The sequence below is a fragment of the Hippocampus comes genome, unplaced genomic scaffold, assembly GCF_001891065.2.
Source record: "Hippocampus comes isolate QL1 unplaced genomic scaffold, H_comes_QL1_v1.1 scaffold147, whole genome shotgun sequence".
Classification (NCBI taxonomy): Eukaryota; Metazoa; Chordata; class Actinopteri; order Syngnathiformes; family Syngnathidae; genus Hippocampus; species Hippocampus comes.
In genome coordinates, this window is record NW_017805009.1 from 3,276,108 (window position 1) to 3,288,663 (window position 12,556).

Here is a 12,556-nt window from a genome sequence, read left to right on the forward strand (position 1 = left end):
GCATATCCCATGCCCCCCCCCCCCCACCTGTCCACTATCCCCATGACAACACAGTAGAGCACAGTATTTAACAGTGCAGTACAGTAGTAAGGATGCAACTTGTGTTTCCCTGAAACTCTCAGTCTGTCCAATAGGTGGCAGTATCATACTCTGTCAACTGCTCGCGAAGAAGCGTGTTATATGACGTCAGGCAGAAGTAAGCATAAACAATACTGTATAAGAGGCTTTCGATTTATACTGTTTGTTTCGGAGCATCATTTTTTGACGTCTTATCAACACATGGATACTATACAGGCTCAAACGAATATATTAGTTATAGTACAACGAGTGTCGATTCCCTGCGATCAAAAACGAAATAATGGCCACTTCATCCAGACGAACGGACCAGCGTAGCTCAAAGGGGGAAAAGAAGAACAATCAAGTCATTTAGGTCATGCGTTATCGTGTATTTTCAGTATGGCTCGGCTCAGGTCGTCCAGGATTCTTTCTCGGGACAACCCTCCTGGTAGCGCTCATCTTGATGGTGTATGCTGCAGGTCCCCAAACGAGTCTCAGTTTAGGTCCAGGTGGACACTTTCCACGTTTCAGAGGTATCAATTCACAAACGGAATACGGGTTTCCTGTAATAATTCGTAGCAAACAGTTAATTATCAACCAAACCTTGTTTCTTCTAGACGTGTTCCTGTACGCTCTCAATCATGACGATTTGCCTTCTCTGCTCGTCAGCGTTTCTCTGCTGCTGCTGTTCGGACCACGTCAAGAGCGTCTCTGGGGAACAGTCGCATACCTTGGCCTCGCCACCCTGACAATGACCGTATTACCTCTTATTTACACATTGGTCATCTTTGTCTTCAGTCTTGAGGCCAGTCGAGTGTGTGGCTATGCTGCCATTCAGCTGGCATTGTTTACAGCCCAGTGCCGTCACGTGACAAAAAGGCGACTGCAGGGCTGCTTGCCAGTTTGGATTCTGCCCTGGTTGCTGTTGCTGCTTTGTCTGATCGTGGTGCCCGGGACACCTGCCCTACTTAACTTCTGTGCCATATGCATCGCTCATAATTGTATCCTTGTTTGAATATGAACTGAATTATGTAATATGTAAGAATATTTTAGTGTGAGCCTGTGAGGTGGCATGTTGGACCAGTCCTGAGCACATCCACTTCACAGTTCTGAGGTTGGGGCTCCTCCATGTCACCCAGAGTCCTCCCACACTGCATAAGCATGCTTTTCAAGTTCATTGAAGACACCAAATTATCAATAAGTGTGATTGTAAGTGTGAATGGTTGTTTGTATGTGCCGTACAATTGGCTGGCCAATCCATGCACAATTCCAGGGTGTGCCACCTCTTGCCGAAGTCAGCTAGGATAGTCGCCAACTAATCCTAACAAAGATAAGTGATAAATGGATAGATTTTATCGTGCCCTTTTGAAGGTGCTAAACTCCTGTTTCAATGTCAGTGTTGTATTCAGTAAAATACGCTGTGTTGAAGAGTTGCGCACTAGTAGAGGTCTGCCTGAATGTAGCTCACCTTCCTCTAGCTGATGCCATGTTGTCCTTCAAGAAGTGCACAACATTTATTTTGCCATTTCAAGAAACAATTACAACAAATTCCACCATTAAGAATTATTACGATTGAATTACAACCAAATTGTACAGTATTTGACAAAGTGACAAATTGCAACCAATCAAAAGGATTGGTTGCAATTTGTAACTACTCTGAGGAAGTTAATGATTCCCAGGAAGCTTGAAGGTGCTTTGGAAATTCCAGTCTCTTCTTGTGATACTTAATTAACCTTTCAGATAGTCCCAGCCTCATTGGGATGTTACAGGAGCTGGAGAAAGCCTATGTCCTAACCTTCATTCCCACTTCAGCGTATATTCTCACTTCATCCAGACTGAGATTGCCAACCTACAGCTCCTCACAAATGTACGAGTCATCTTGTTTCCATCCATTCCATTGTCACACTGACCTTCACTATAATTACGTTGTTTTATTTTTGTACATTCCCTCTCAAATTCCAGATCATATTCTCAGTTTATGCATGAAGATCATGCAACACCATCTCCCATGAGTGCCCCCTTATCATTGAACCACCATCCGTGGGAGGAGCCACTGTCTGGTTGGAGGCCAGAGTCTGAAGCAGAGGTGGTGGAAGAACAGATGCTGAGGGCTGGAATACTTGCCTCCTTACAGGATGTCCCAGAGGAAGTGAATCGAAAAGTAGAGGTGCCAAAATCCTCTGTTTCTGCCCTGAGGTTGGTAACTACAAAAAGTCGTATCTTTCATATACACGATGATGCTTTATGATTTGGCGGAATGATGACCACAATGTTTTCCCCAAGACTCCAGCAACTGGAGAAGATGGGCTTCCCCACAGAAAAAGCTGTAGTGGCGCTTGCAGCATCAAAACAGCTGGATGGCGCTATTTCCTTACTCATCGACAACCGTGTTGGAGAGCAGGCTGTGGTGACAGCAAAGGGGAAGAAGACTACCCCACTCAAAAGCCCTGAGTTGACTCAAAACTGACATGGAGACTGAAAAACTGTTGGCCTTCATACAGCAAACTCGACATTGCATTTTTATTCCTTCTCTGAAATAAACTCTTTCACATGATTTCAGACAAGGGATGGGAGTTTGACTACGTTTGTTCAACGACTACGCCGTTCAAATTGTTATTGTGGTTAGCCGTCATGTTCATCTTAAGACCACAAACTAGTTGGCCCCGAGCCACGGAGGGCACTAAATTTTGCCTCCTTTGCTTCAAGAAATGATCTACCCCGAGTTCCCTTTCAGAATCAATATTTTCATGCACTTGTGCGGGTCACTGATGGCAAATTACGATTTTTTTTGTGTGTTCACGCAAATTTGGAATTTATCAAATTCATATAATGTTGCTTAAATAACAACATGCGACTGAAAATCTAGCAGAGCTACATTTTAGATGAAATATAAATCAAAATTCAAAATCCAGCCACAAGTCTAATCATCAACTGTATTGTTTTGTTCTCTGAGGAATAAATATAAAGTGGTTTTCTACTTTTAAAAAGGGGGTACTCACCAGTGCCACACAAAAAAAGGTACAGGTACTTAATGTTTGGTTGCACATAAGTAAAATGTGGTAAATTTATGTAATGCCCCCCCTTTTTTTCCCTCAAAATAATCAAATGATATGATAGTTTCACAAAAGATAATCTGGTGCAAACAATGTACTTATTCGAATCAAGAAAATCAAATTTTTTGGTCTAAAATCAACAGAAGAAAACATCAGTTAATGAATGAATTCATTGCTAAGTATGCCCAACCCGATATTGAATGTCTAATATTGACGTTAACATTCTTTAGTGACACAAAGGGATGTAACATGTTTTAAAAAAAAAAACAGTGAACAGCGTTTTATTACAGCGATCATCAGGAGACAGGGTTGTATCAACTCTTAACACATTTGCAAGAAATAAAAATTCAAAAGTTGTTATACGACGGCATACAAGACAAACTACCACTGACAATTTTAAATACGTTCACAATAAGTTTGATTTACGATGAAAAAAAAAAGGTCTTCTTAGGACAGCACCAACATAACAGTGGTTCCAGTTTAGCCTTTTCCTGTGTGTTGAGTTTTTTTTTTCCTAAATAATTTTCAGGATGAAATAAACTCCACTGGATCATAGGCTATGCAACAAATGTAAATATGTTGTAATATACTTTTTCAGTGTGTATTTTAATTGTAACACACATCACGCTCACATATAGCAACACATCTCAGTAATAGTAGTGATGACTTGTGTTTTTAGTGCACTACATCTTAACTGAGTTTAGCAATATAAGAGTTACAACAAAATGATTAGAGGTTTTCTGTGTCGTCCAAGAAATTGTACATGCTCATGAGATCTCATGACATTGCTGTTACATTAAAAAAAAAAGAATGACAAACTCAAGGCTAGTCGTTCTGTTACATCCCCACAAACGGATGAAGCTAAATGACCCTTATTGCCAAGATTTGTGACCTGAGGAGCACCACAGGTAATTCAGAGCTTCCTCTTGCCAAACGTGTAAGACCCACGGAGCTGCAGCTGGAAGTGGTTATGGTGATAGGGGGTGTCAAACTCGTTACAGGCGAGGAGGACATGGTGGAGTTATCATTGGCATTTCCCTGAGGTGTCCCCCAACCTAAATCTGACAGGAAAGCCCCCTCAAAAAGGCTCTCAATTAAGTGATGCGACCTATCGGAAGGGGAGGCCTAACTCAGCCTGCAGTCCTCAGGGAGTGTGGGGGAGGGGGGCTACTTCCCTTGAACCTTGGTGTCGGAAGACCGAAGAGAAGCAGGTCGATACGGAAGCGCACCTGCTCGCTTATCTCTGTAGAAACTAGGGGAGGCTGTGCCAAATGGTCCATCCCCAGAGCCTAGATCAGGTTCTGTTGAAGAAAGACAGCAGTTGGAACAGGGCCTCCCTGCCCAACACTGTGTTTGACCACATGCACGCCGTCGTCTCACTTAAGTTTTTTTTTTTTTTTTAACTAGAATTATTACAAGTATGCCCGCAATTTGATCTGACACACAGTTTTACATCGGTTTATTGTCAATCAAGTCTCGTTGCTGATAGAACCTGCAACAAAGTGTGTGTCTGGTGAGCGGGACTGCAACAACACTTAACAGTCAGTACGCTAGCACAGAGAATTGCTCAGTGCCAAATGCTGTTGTTCTTATCATCCTTTGTCCAAAGGAAAAGCGTGTATGTCAATGTACAGATGAGTTTTTGGTGTTTTTAAGATGTGGTGTTCTGAAAAAGATATTGTCGGGAAAGACGTTTTGAGGTGCGAGGTGAACAGAAAGAGAAAAAAAAAGACATACATGCTTTTCATCAGATATCAACAATACTCAGAACTGCAGAAAAAAGTGATACATTTTTTTATGGTATCCCACCAGACATTTTAGGATGAGAGTTTGTCCATGATTGAGATTTTCTTTAGATCTAACTGGATCCAAAAAGGGTCATTCCTGATAAATACTGAAGAAGTCAAAGTTCAAAGGTGGATGAAAGTGTGTTCACCAACTTCCCCACTAGGAAGCGCAAGTACAGTACAGTACATCTGAATTGTGCTTTCATTCAAATGTGTCATGGAAAGTATGACAAATCAACATATCTGGTGGGGTAGTGGTTGTGACCAAGCATTTCAAGTTAATGACAGTCTCAAGACTAAAATAATTTAATTTGAGAGATAATAAAAACTAAATGTTGCAGCGCTACTCTCCAGACTAGCACATTAGATACAACCGAAACACGTTAACCCACACAGCACATTGATTTTCATGAATTAAAAGCAGTATCTTTGCTTGATTATAAAAATTGCAATTCTATTTAAAAAAAAAAAATCGACTTTAAAGCAGCTACATCAATGTTCCGCAGTTCAGTAAGATTTTGTCATGTCATGACATGTTTCCAGCACTCCCTAGGTTTTCTAGATTTTTTTTTTTTTTTTTTGCGCGTGTGTGTCTGTTTGAGGGCCATCAGAGCTGTAGGTGAGGATGTCTCATCATTACCTGGCCAGATGATAGCCTCCAGCAGCGTCACCCTACGAGCCAGAAGCTCAAGATCAGCCTGCAAGTCGCGGAACATCTGCAAGCTAAAGTCCTATCAGAGAGCAGTGACAGGGAAGGGGGCTGCGTGAGGGGGGGTGTGGAAACACCAGCCTGAGTCCTGGGGGGGCTGCTCGTGACTGTTGCCACTCCCTGTCCCAATCGGTAAAGTGTAGTGCCAGATGGAGCCCCCTACCTTGACCCCTGCCTTAAACTGACCCTGCCTCAGGCCTCCTACTCACCATGAATACCGATCATAGTCTCGAGGATTAAAACCCTCTCAGCTAAGATCTTCAGCGCCTCTCTGATCTGATGTATTCCGTCCCCCTGTGAAGATAGATACAGCCGTCATTGTTAGGAGCGCAAGCTGAAGAACTGCACGCCGAGATGCAGGTCATTTGTTTTGTTCTTTTCAATACAGTTCAGCAGTTAGAAGGTTAAACAGTCCACACATCTGTCCAGCATTGTCTGCTTCCTACATGTCTCCATCTCCCTCATTCTCTGGCCATGCTGCTCTACGGTATGACGCCAGTCTTTGCCATGCTGGGCTGGACAACAGCAGCATGCACGTCACAGCAGTCACACGTTTGACACACCTGGTTCAAACTCTTCCAGGATTTATATTTGCTCATGCTATGTATGCATTATTGTTTCTGTCCGCAATTCAGCCAGGGAAGGACTTGCTTAATGTTATTACGGTCACCATCTGGCTGAGAGGGGACAGAGCGCAGTGCAAAACACGCACTCACTGGATACTTTATTAGGTACACAAAGGTAATAATGCTTACTTTTAATTGACGCTCAAGTATTATTTGATTTTGCAGTTATTTAGAATGGCAGTATTAAGTGGTATGTTCTTACTTTACTCTTCTCATACACAGTTGCCGGTAATCCCCAAATTATACTTAGCCTGGGCAAATTTTGAGTTCCAATGTCAAGTGTATTGCTGAATGGGGACCCTATGTGGCAAAAGATTGTAAAAGATTTTTCATTAAAATAGGCGGTGTGTGTGTGTGTGTGTGTAGGGCGCATAGAACATATTGTGTAAAGAATATTTTTGACTTGACTTCCATTTTAATGGCTGTGTAATTTTTTTTTTTTTTTTGATGGGACAGTAACTTTACACTGTTTTAAACAAGTTATACACTGACTCCTTTACAATGTGGCATAGTATAATTTTTTTTATGTTGTCCCATGTTATAAGTTATATAATTGATTTTGTATAATTGTAATAATATTAAAAATTCAAAGATTTATTCATACAGTTTGATCACATATGCGGGGAATGTATAAGGGTACCTAAGAGAGTGCCCAGTGAGTGCAAATTCAAATCCTGTTGCACTTTTTTTTTTTTGTTTAAACAAGGCAAACAGAAAAGACCATAATTCACCATAAAAAAAGGCATGCAAATGAGGGGTGGGCGGGGGGTGGGTGCATGGTAAAAATGTTCTGATTAGTAAAACAGAAAGGGGAATGATTTTTGTTTCTCGAAAACAGGCAAAGTAAAATACTTTTAGCCAATGCAGACTATTTAATTCAAAGCAAGAACATTGTATAATGAGGGGCGATTTTTCCATATTTCAATATAGCAGCCTCGTTATGTACATGCAAAAAATGAATCTTTTGCAAGATGGGATAAAAGAGGGTAGCTGTATCCACTCCACAACACCTCTGAACCCAACAGAATCCACGACTGACACATGAATGAAATTATTTGGCATATGCATCGCATGCATTTGACTTTCATTTGTTATACGATTTCATCCGAAGAGAAGACAATGAATTTAGAAGACCGTTAAATGAGGAAAATGTGCTGAAGGATTCAGCCTTCTCCTCTATCTCTTGGTCGTAGTGGGTTGGTAGAACCAAATTGATGGTGTGACGGTATTTTGACATATATGCCAAAGTCAGATGCTGCCAAAGTGACTGTGAAAGGTAGCCATGGCTTGCAGAGGGAGTCAGACAGCTTCAGGGTCAAGAGGACAATGTCATGATGGGGATGGGGCTGCAGTCCGGAGCGCACCCCAAGGATCAAAAAACACAAAAACGCGTAAAGATTGAAGTTTTCCACACACAAACGCATACGGTTCACCAGCTGAAATCACATGTACAAAAATAAAAAATAAAAACACATGATGGGTGAGAAGAAAAACATATAGCCGAATACACATAGCCTGAATAGAAAATATCTTACATTTAGATTGCTCTTGTAAAATGAAAAAGAGGTCAAAGAAAAGGAAGGGTTAGACAGACAGAGGAAATGTAATAATTAACAAGGGAGTATTAAAATAGTTCTCAGAAGCAAAAGCTTTGCTTTTGTTCCACCAAAAGTGCTTGTACAGTACAGTACCACATTACCACCAAATGCGCTACTTCCTCACCGGTAAGCCCTTCTCTCCAGGCTCTCCTTTGGGACCCGGTAATCCCTGGAAAAGAATAGTACAACGATAAGTGTGACTCAAAGAAAAGGAAATGTTTTTATTTTGTTAAAAAGATTGTTATCAAGATCCTTCTAATGCTAAAAACAGAGGTTAGGGTTTGGGTTGGCTTACCGGCTCGCCCCTGAAGCCCCTGTCCCCTGGGTAACCTGAGGGACCCTGAACCAAAAGTGGATCACATCATTTTGTTTCAGCATCACAGGTGAACAAACAGAAAAGCGATTGAACAATCAGTGGCACTCACTCTCTCTCCACGCTCTCCCTTGGGCCCCATAAGACCCTGTGCTCCAGGAGTCCCGGGTTTACCCTGTCAACATAAACAAAATTAGAACAAACTTCGTTTTGAGACAACATTTTTTCTAAATTGGTGTCAGCCATCTTACGTTTTGTCCCTGTGGGCCCGGAGGTCCTGCTGGTCCTTTTGGACCCATGGGACCTACGCATGAATTGGAATTAGCAATGAGAAATTCGGGCTTTCGGCATGAATTTTCCTTGCGACAATATTACAATGAAAATATATTTCTCTAAATTTATTTGTACCATGATAATATATATATATATTTGTTGATTTATTGAGCTGTTGTATAATAATAGATGTCTGGCAGGGAATGGTAAAACAATTAGTGCGTTGTTGAGAAATAGTCTGGTGTCAACATTAGATCATTGAAAATACCTGCTCTACAAAGTAATGCATCAAAAATGAAGTTTCATTCCAAATATGGCGAAGGTTTTTGGATAAACTGTGCATATAGTTGTATCATGAAAGAATAAAAGCAATCCAATTCGATTCATTTTTGCACATCAAAAGATACTAACCAATCGGCCCAGGGGGACCCTGCGGCCCTGGTGTCGAATCATGGAAAGTGTTGGTGAAGAAGGGGTCTTTTCCTCGATCTGAAAATAAAATGTAAAATAAAAATTACATGTTAAAAAGAAAACAACTATCATCACAATACAGTCATTCCTATTTTGTTTTACTTAATTGGCTGCTTAAATTGTGTGTCATGTTTGTGAATCACAGACATTTTAAGTTGTTTTAATGATTAAGTCCAGAAAACACTGTGAATTACATTTCTTAAGTGTGAATTGTACAACTGTAAATTAAGCAAAAAAAAGGGTCTGTCCACGACTGGACAAAAATGTAGTCCAATACAAATGCTATACCTACTTATACCACACAGTGGCGCTGTGTTACAAAAATCGACAGTGATTTAAATTCTGCAGGCTCAAAAGTCCCCCCCCATTTTTGAAAATCATTTGTACAATATGCAAATGCTCACAAAATGTAGGTACTTTGGAATTTTTTGGGTGGGCTGCATTTATGAGGCACAAAATAAAGTCAACCTTTGATGTGAGCCTACAATGGAGTTTTTAAACAATCACCCTTGCAGGAAGCCAAATCATGCTCATGTGTCTCAAGCACAGGGTTTGCAGTTAATCCCTGATTCCAAGTATAGATAAAAGAAAAAAAAAGGGAGTGAGTGGAAGTGTGTGTTCTTGGAGTTTTTGAGCGCAGGGAGAGATAGACACCAGGAGGAGGAACGGTGACAGATAACATCATCCAGCTGAAAAATCATTGAGCATCTGAAATTGAGTTCGACATCCACACCAGGCCAGTTGTTACTCTGTCTGTTTGTCTTCGCATCTTCTCTTTGTATTTCCAGACTGTGAACTTGAAGGATATCACGTCAAGGTGAACGAACAGAGCTTTTCTTCATTCTTAACATTCTGGGAGCAGGTTTTGAAGCGCTAGTGGTCCGCAGGAGGGACATGTAACCCCCTCATGGTTACATGTAAGCTAAACAAACCAGTGTTTTCCCAAGTAAGGTCAGCACAGATCGGCCCGCCCGCCGTCCCGTCCTCCCGACATTCCCTGCTGTTACTTTGATGTGAAAGAAATGGCTCCCAGTCTCATCATGCCAATCCTAATATCTACACAGGAAGCTCACACTGACAAATCTGTGCTTTAAATACTTTTTTTCCCCCTTAAAACCAGTGAATCAACAAATAAAAGGTGCTGATGCATTGACCTTGAGAGTTGTGAGGAACCGACATCTGGAAGCAGTTGAGTGACATCAGAAGTGAACAGGTTCTCATCACGGCATGTCAATCTCACGCCGTCTCATTGCCTTTAATTTCACCACCTTTGATTCTGTTTACACTTGGCATGGAAGCAAAATCGAGCAAGTAGCAATAAAAACGCCTTTTTAAAAGTTTTATACGCAGACGGGACCTGAAGCCTCCTTCACCTGACTTTGTGTGAAAGGCGGACAATACCCAAGACTGGTCATCAGTCATTTCGCAGGGCACATATAGAGAGAGGCAACCATTCACTCTTATTTTCCCACCGTCACTGAGCGGCAACTGAATCCATTGCTGCCTGCACAAGGTCAGGTGAGTAACTACTATATCATCCATGGGCAAAATGTATGATACATGGCTTTATTAATTCTGGTCATACTTGACAGTATTGCTCAGAAAACCTTCCTATTCCCTCTCCAACGTGTCTTTCTGCCTTTGAAGGGTTAGTAGTTTTACTCGATTTGTCTTCTAATTAATATATTACCCGTATTCGGTATGGTAGTTAGATATGATGGGGGCAATTTAAGATCAAATTAAGTCACCTTCCATTAATTTTATGGAAGTCAAACAGCATCATGGACTAGATTATGTTTGGAGGCTCCACTGGAACAATAATTTGATGCATTTGTGTTGAGTATTGAGATTCGGGTCTTACTGTCTGGCGCAGGAATGCGGGCACTAGCAGGAGTAGGTGGTCCTGGAGGCCCAGGAGGGCCTGGGAGACCTCTCTCTCCTGGAAGTCCTGGGGGACCCCGGGGGCCTGAGATGACAGAGGACACACACACACACACACACACACACACACACACACACACACACACAAAAGAAATACACTGAACATAGGAGCTGAAAATAAAGCTTAAAAGGGGGGTGATTTTGCATGACAGGAAAAGTGCAGCCGTGCCCCACCAGACCTATAGATGGCACTGTTGTAAATAAAATTGAGACAATACATCTTTCCATTTATACAATGCAAAGTCAGTTCTATATGAATAAATCCCCGTTGTGCTATTTTGAATTTCAGAGTATTTGCCCTGACCTTTTGTCTGCTAACCAGAGCAACACAATTCTTTGACCCCAATTGGCAAGGAAACAGCATAGTGACCATGAATAGTGTAGCTGCGATTAGGAAAAAAAAAAAAGAATCAAATCCATTTGCGTTGCTACGTTGGCTAAAATTCAGATGGAAAGTTTAATGAGTTGCATGCATTTGGAATCTGTACTCTGGCCCTCTGGCCATTTTTCTTTCTCCCAGTGACTAAGATTCAATGTTGTAGCCTACTAATATGGCTGCTTTACTTCCAATGACTATGCTTCACGTTGCATTGAGTTAAAAAAGTTTTTCTACGAGTGAATTAAAGAGGTCTTAATAGAAAAGACTAAACATTGTAAACCTTTTGCAGTTAATTCATCCATCCATCCATCCAATGTATTATTATTATTATTGTTATTATTATCTGCATCTCCTGATTAGAGTAAGGTGAATTGGAGCCTATCCCAGCTGACTTTGGATGATGGACACACCCCGGACTCACCATTCACCATTCGCAGTGCACATACAGACAAACAATCATTCACTCACATTTCCTCCTCTGGACAATTTACAGTCATCTGACATGCATGTTTTTTGGGAATGCAAAAAGGATAAACTCTGAGAAATCCCACACAAGCACAGGGAGAACATTTAAATCTCTCCATAAACTCAACACAGAGGGAGAGGAGGATACAATGGTTGGTGCATGATTGTGCCAATGTTTTTAGCCATGGTGCATATGACTGACTCTAGAGGAAGGTGCCTATAAGAAAGCCAAGTGAGCATGATTTTCATTGCAATAAAGTGTTACCAATTCATATTTAACAAGCGTGCATGGGCTAGGGTGGAAACAAGGTCACACCATAACAATATCTGACATCATTGTTTGGATTTAAAAGGTAATGTGGCCGCTCCTTGTACTCTTTTTTTGTTTTGGGGGTGGGGGTCCCGACACAGCACCTTTGTCGTTACTGTGACACCACACCATATTTCAACTGACAGGCGCCACTCAAGAAAAGACTTTATCAACACAAATGGAAAAACAATGATAACAAAAGTGCAGTATACGCACACTTAAAAGAAACAAACCACACAATTGAAGATGAACAAGTAAAAATCCTAGGAACAGAAAAGAGATGGTTTGAAAGGGGAGTAAAGGAAGCGATTTTTGTTAAAAAATTTTCACCCTCTCTGAACCGTGAAGGAAGTATCAGATTTAACCTGTCTCCTATTTACAATAACTTGTTGACCACCAAGGGACATAGACATGCTGATCAGGCCAAATGAAAGTAGCTATTCAGCCCTAGCCCAAACAATAGGCCTAATCAAGACCCAACGATAGGGAATTTAGAAATACATGTTGAAATGTGTGCATAAGTCCTTTTGTTTAGGTGTGACACTCATTTGAGTTTTTATTGCTTTAAACGCAT

General features: G+C 41.2%; 2 protein-coding genes across 10 annotated transcripts in view; one reads left to right on the forward strand and one right to left on the reverse strand.

Moving 5' to 3' along the window:
- The first annotated feature begins 37 nt into the window (after nt 1–37).
- rhbdd3 (rhomboid domain containing 3) lies at nt 38–2,630 on the forward strand. 2 transcript variants are annotated; one of them, XM_019862489.1, is made up of 5 exons: nt 38–590; nt 675–1,058; nt 1,798–1,924; nt 2,020–2,253; nt 2,341–2,630. In XM_019862489.1, the coding sequence occupies exons 1-5, from the start codon at nt 434–436 to the stop codon at nt 2,522–2,524; spliced, it is 1,086 nt and encodes a 361-aa protein (XP_019718048.1). In that variant the 5' UTR covers nt 38–433; the 3' UTR covers nt 2,525–2,630. The 2 variants fall into 2 exon arrangements, with proteins under 2 accessions (XP_019718048.1, XP_019718040.1); XM_019862481.1 differs by having other exon boundaries at nt 40–590; nt 2,014–2,253.
- Nucleotides 2,631–3,366: 736 nt separating this feature from the next.
- The window catches only part of emid1 (EMI domain containing 1), a 57,114-nt gene continuing 47,924 nt past the window's right edge, over nt 3,367–12,556 (reverse strand). Inside the window, exons 9-18 of one of the 8 annotated variants that reach the window (XM_019862543.1) lie at nt 10,749–10,853; nt 8,828–8,905; nt 8,395–8,447; nt 8,256–8,318; nt 8,126–8,170; nt 7,955–7,999; nt 7,768–7,779; nt 5,816–5,900; nt 5,538–5,569; nt 4,365–4,411 (exon numbers count right to left, since the gene is read on the reverse strand). In XM_019862543.1, coding sequence (XP_019718102.1) covers nt 5,565–5,569; nt 5,816–5,900; nt 7,768–7,779; nt 7,955–7,999; nt 8,126–8,170; nt 8,256–8,318; nt 8,395–8,447; nt 8,828–8,905; nt 10,749–10,853 — 491 coding nt within the window. In that variant the 3' untranslated portion in view covers nt 4,365–4,411; nt 5,538–5,564. Of the gene's footprint in view, nt 4,412–5,537; nt 5,629–5,815; nt 5,901–7,376; nt 7,579–7,767; nt 7,780–7,954; nt 8,000–8,125; nt 8,171–8,255; nt 8,319–8,394; nt 8,448–8,827; nt 8,906–10,748; nt 10,854–12,556 lie in introns of those variants that run through there. The other 7 variants (XM_019862501.1, XM_019862553.1, XM_019862535.1 and 4 more) reach the window with 7 other exon arrangements.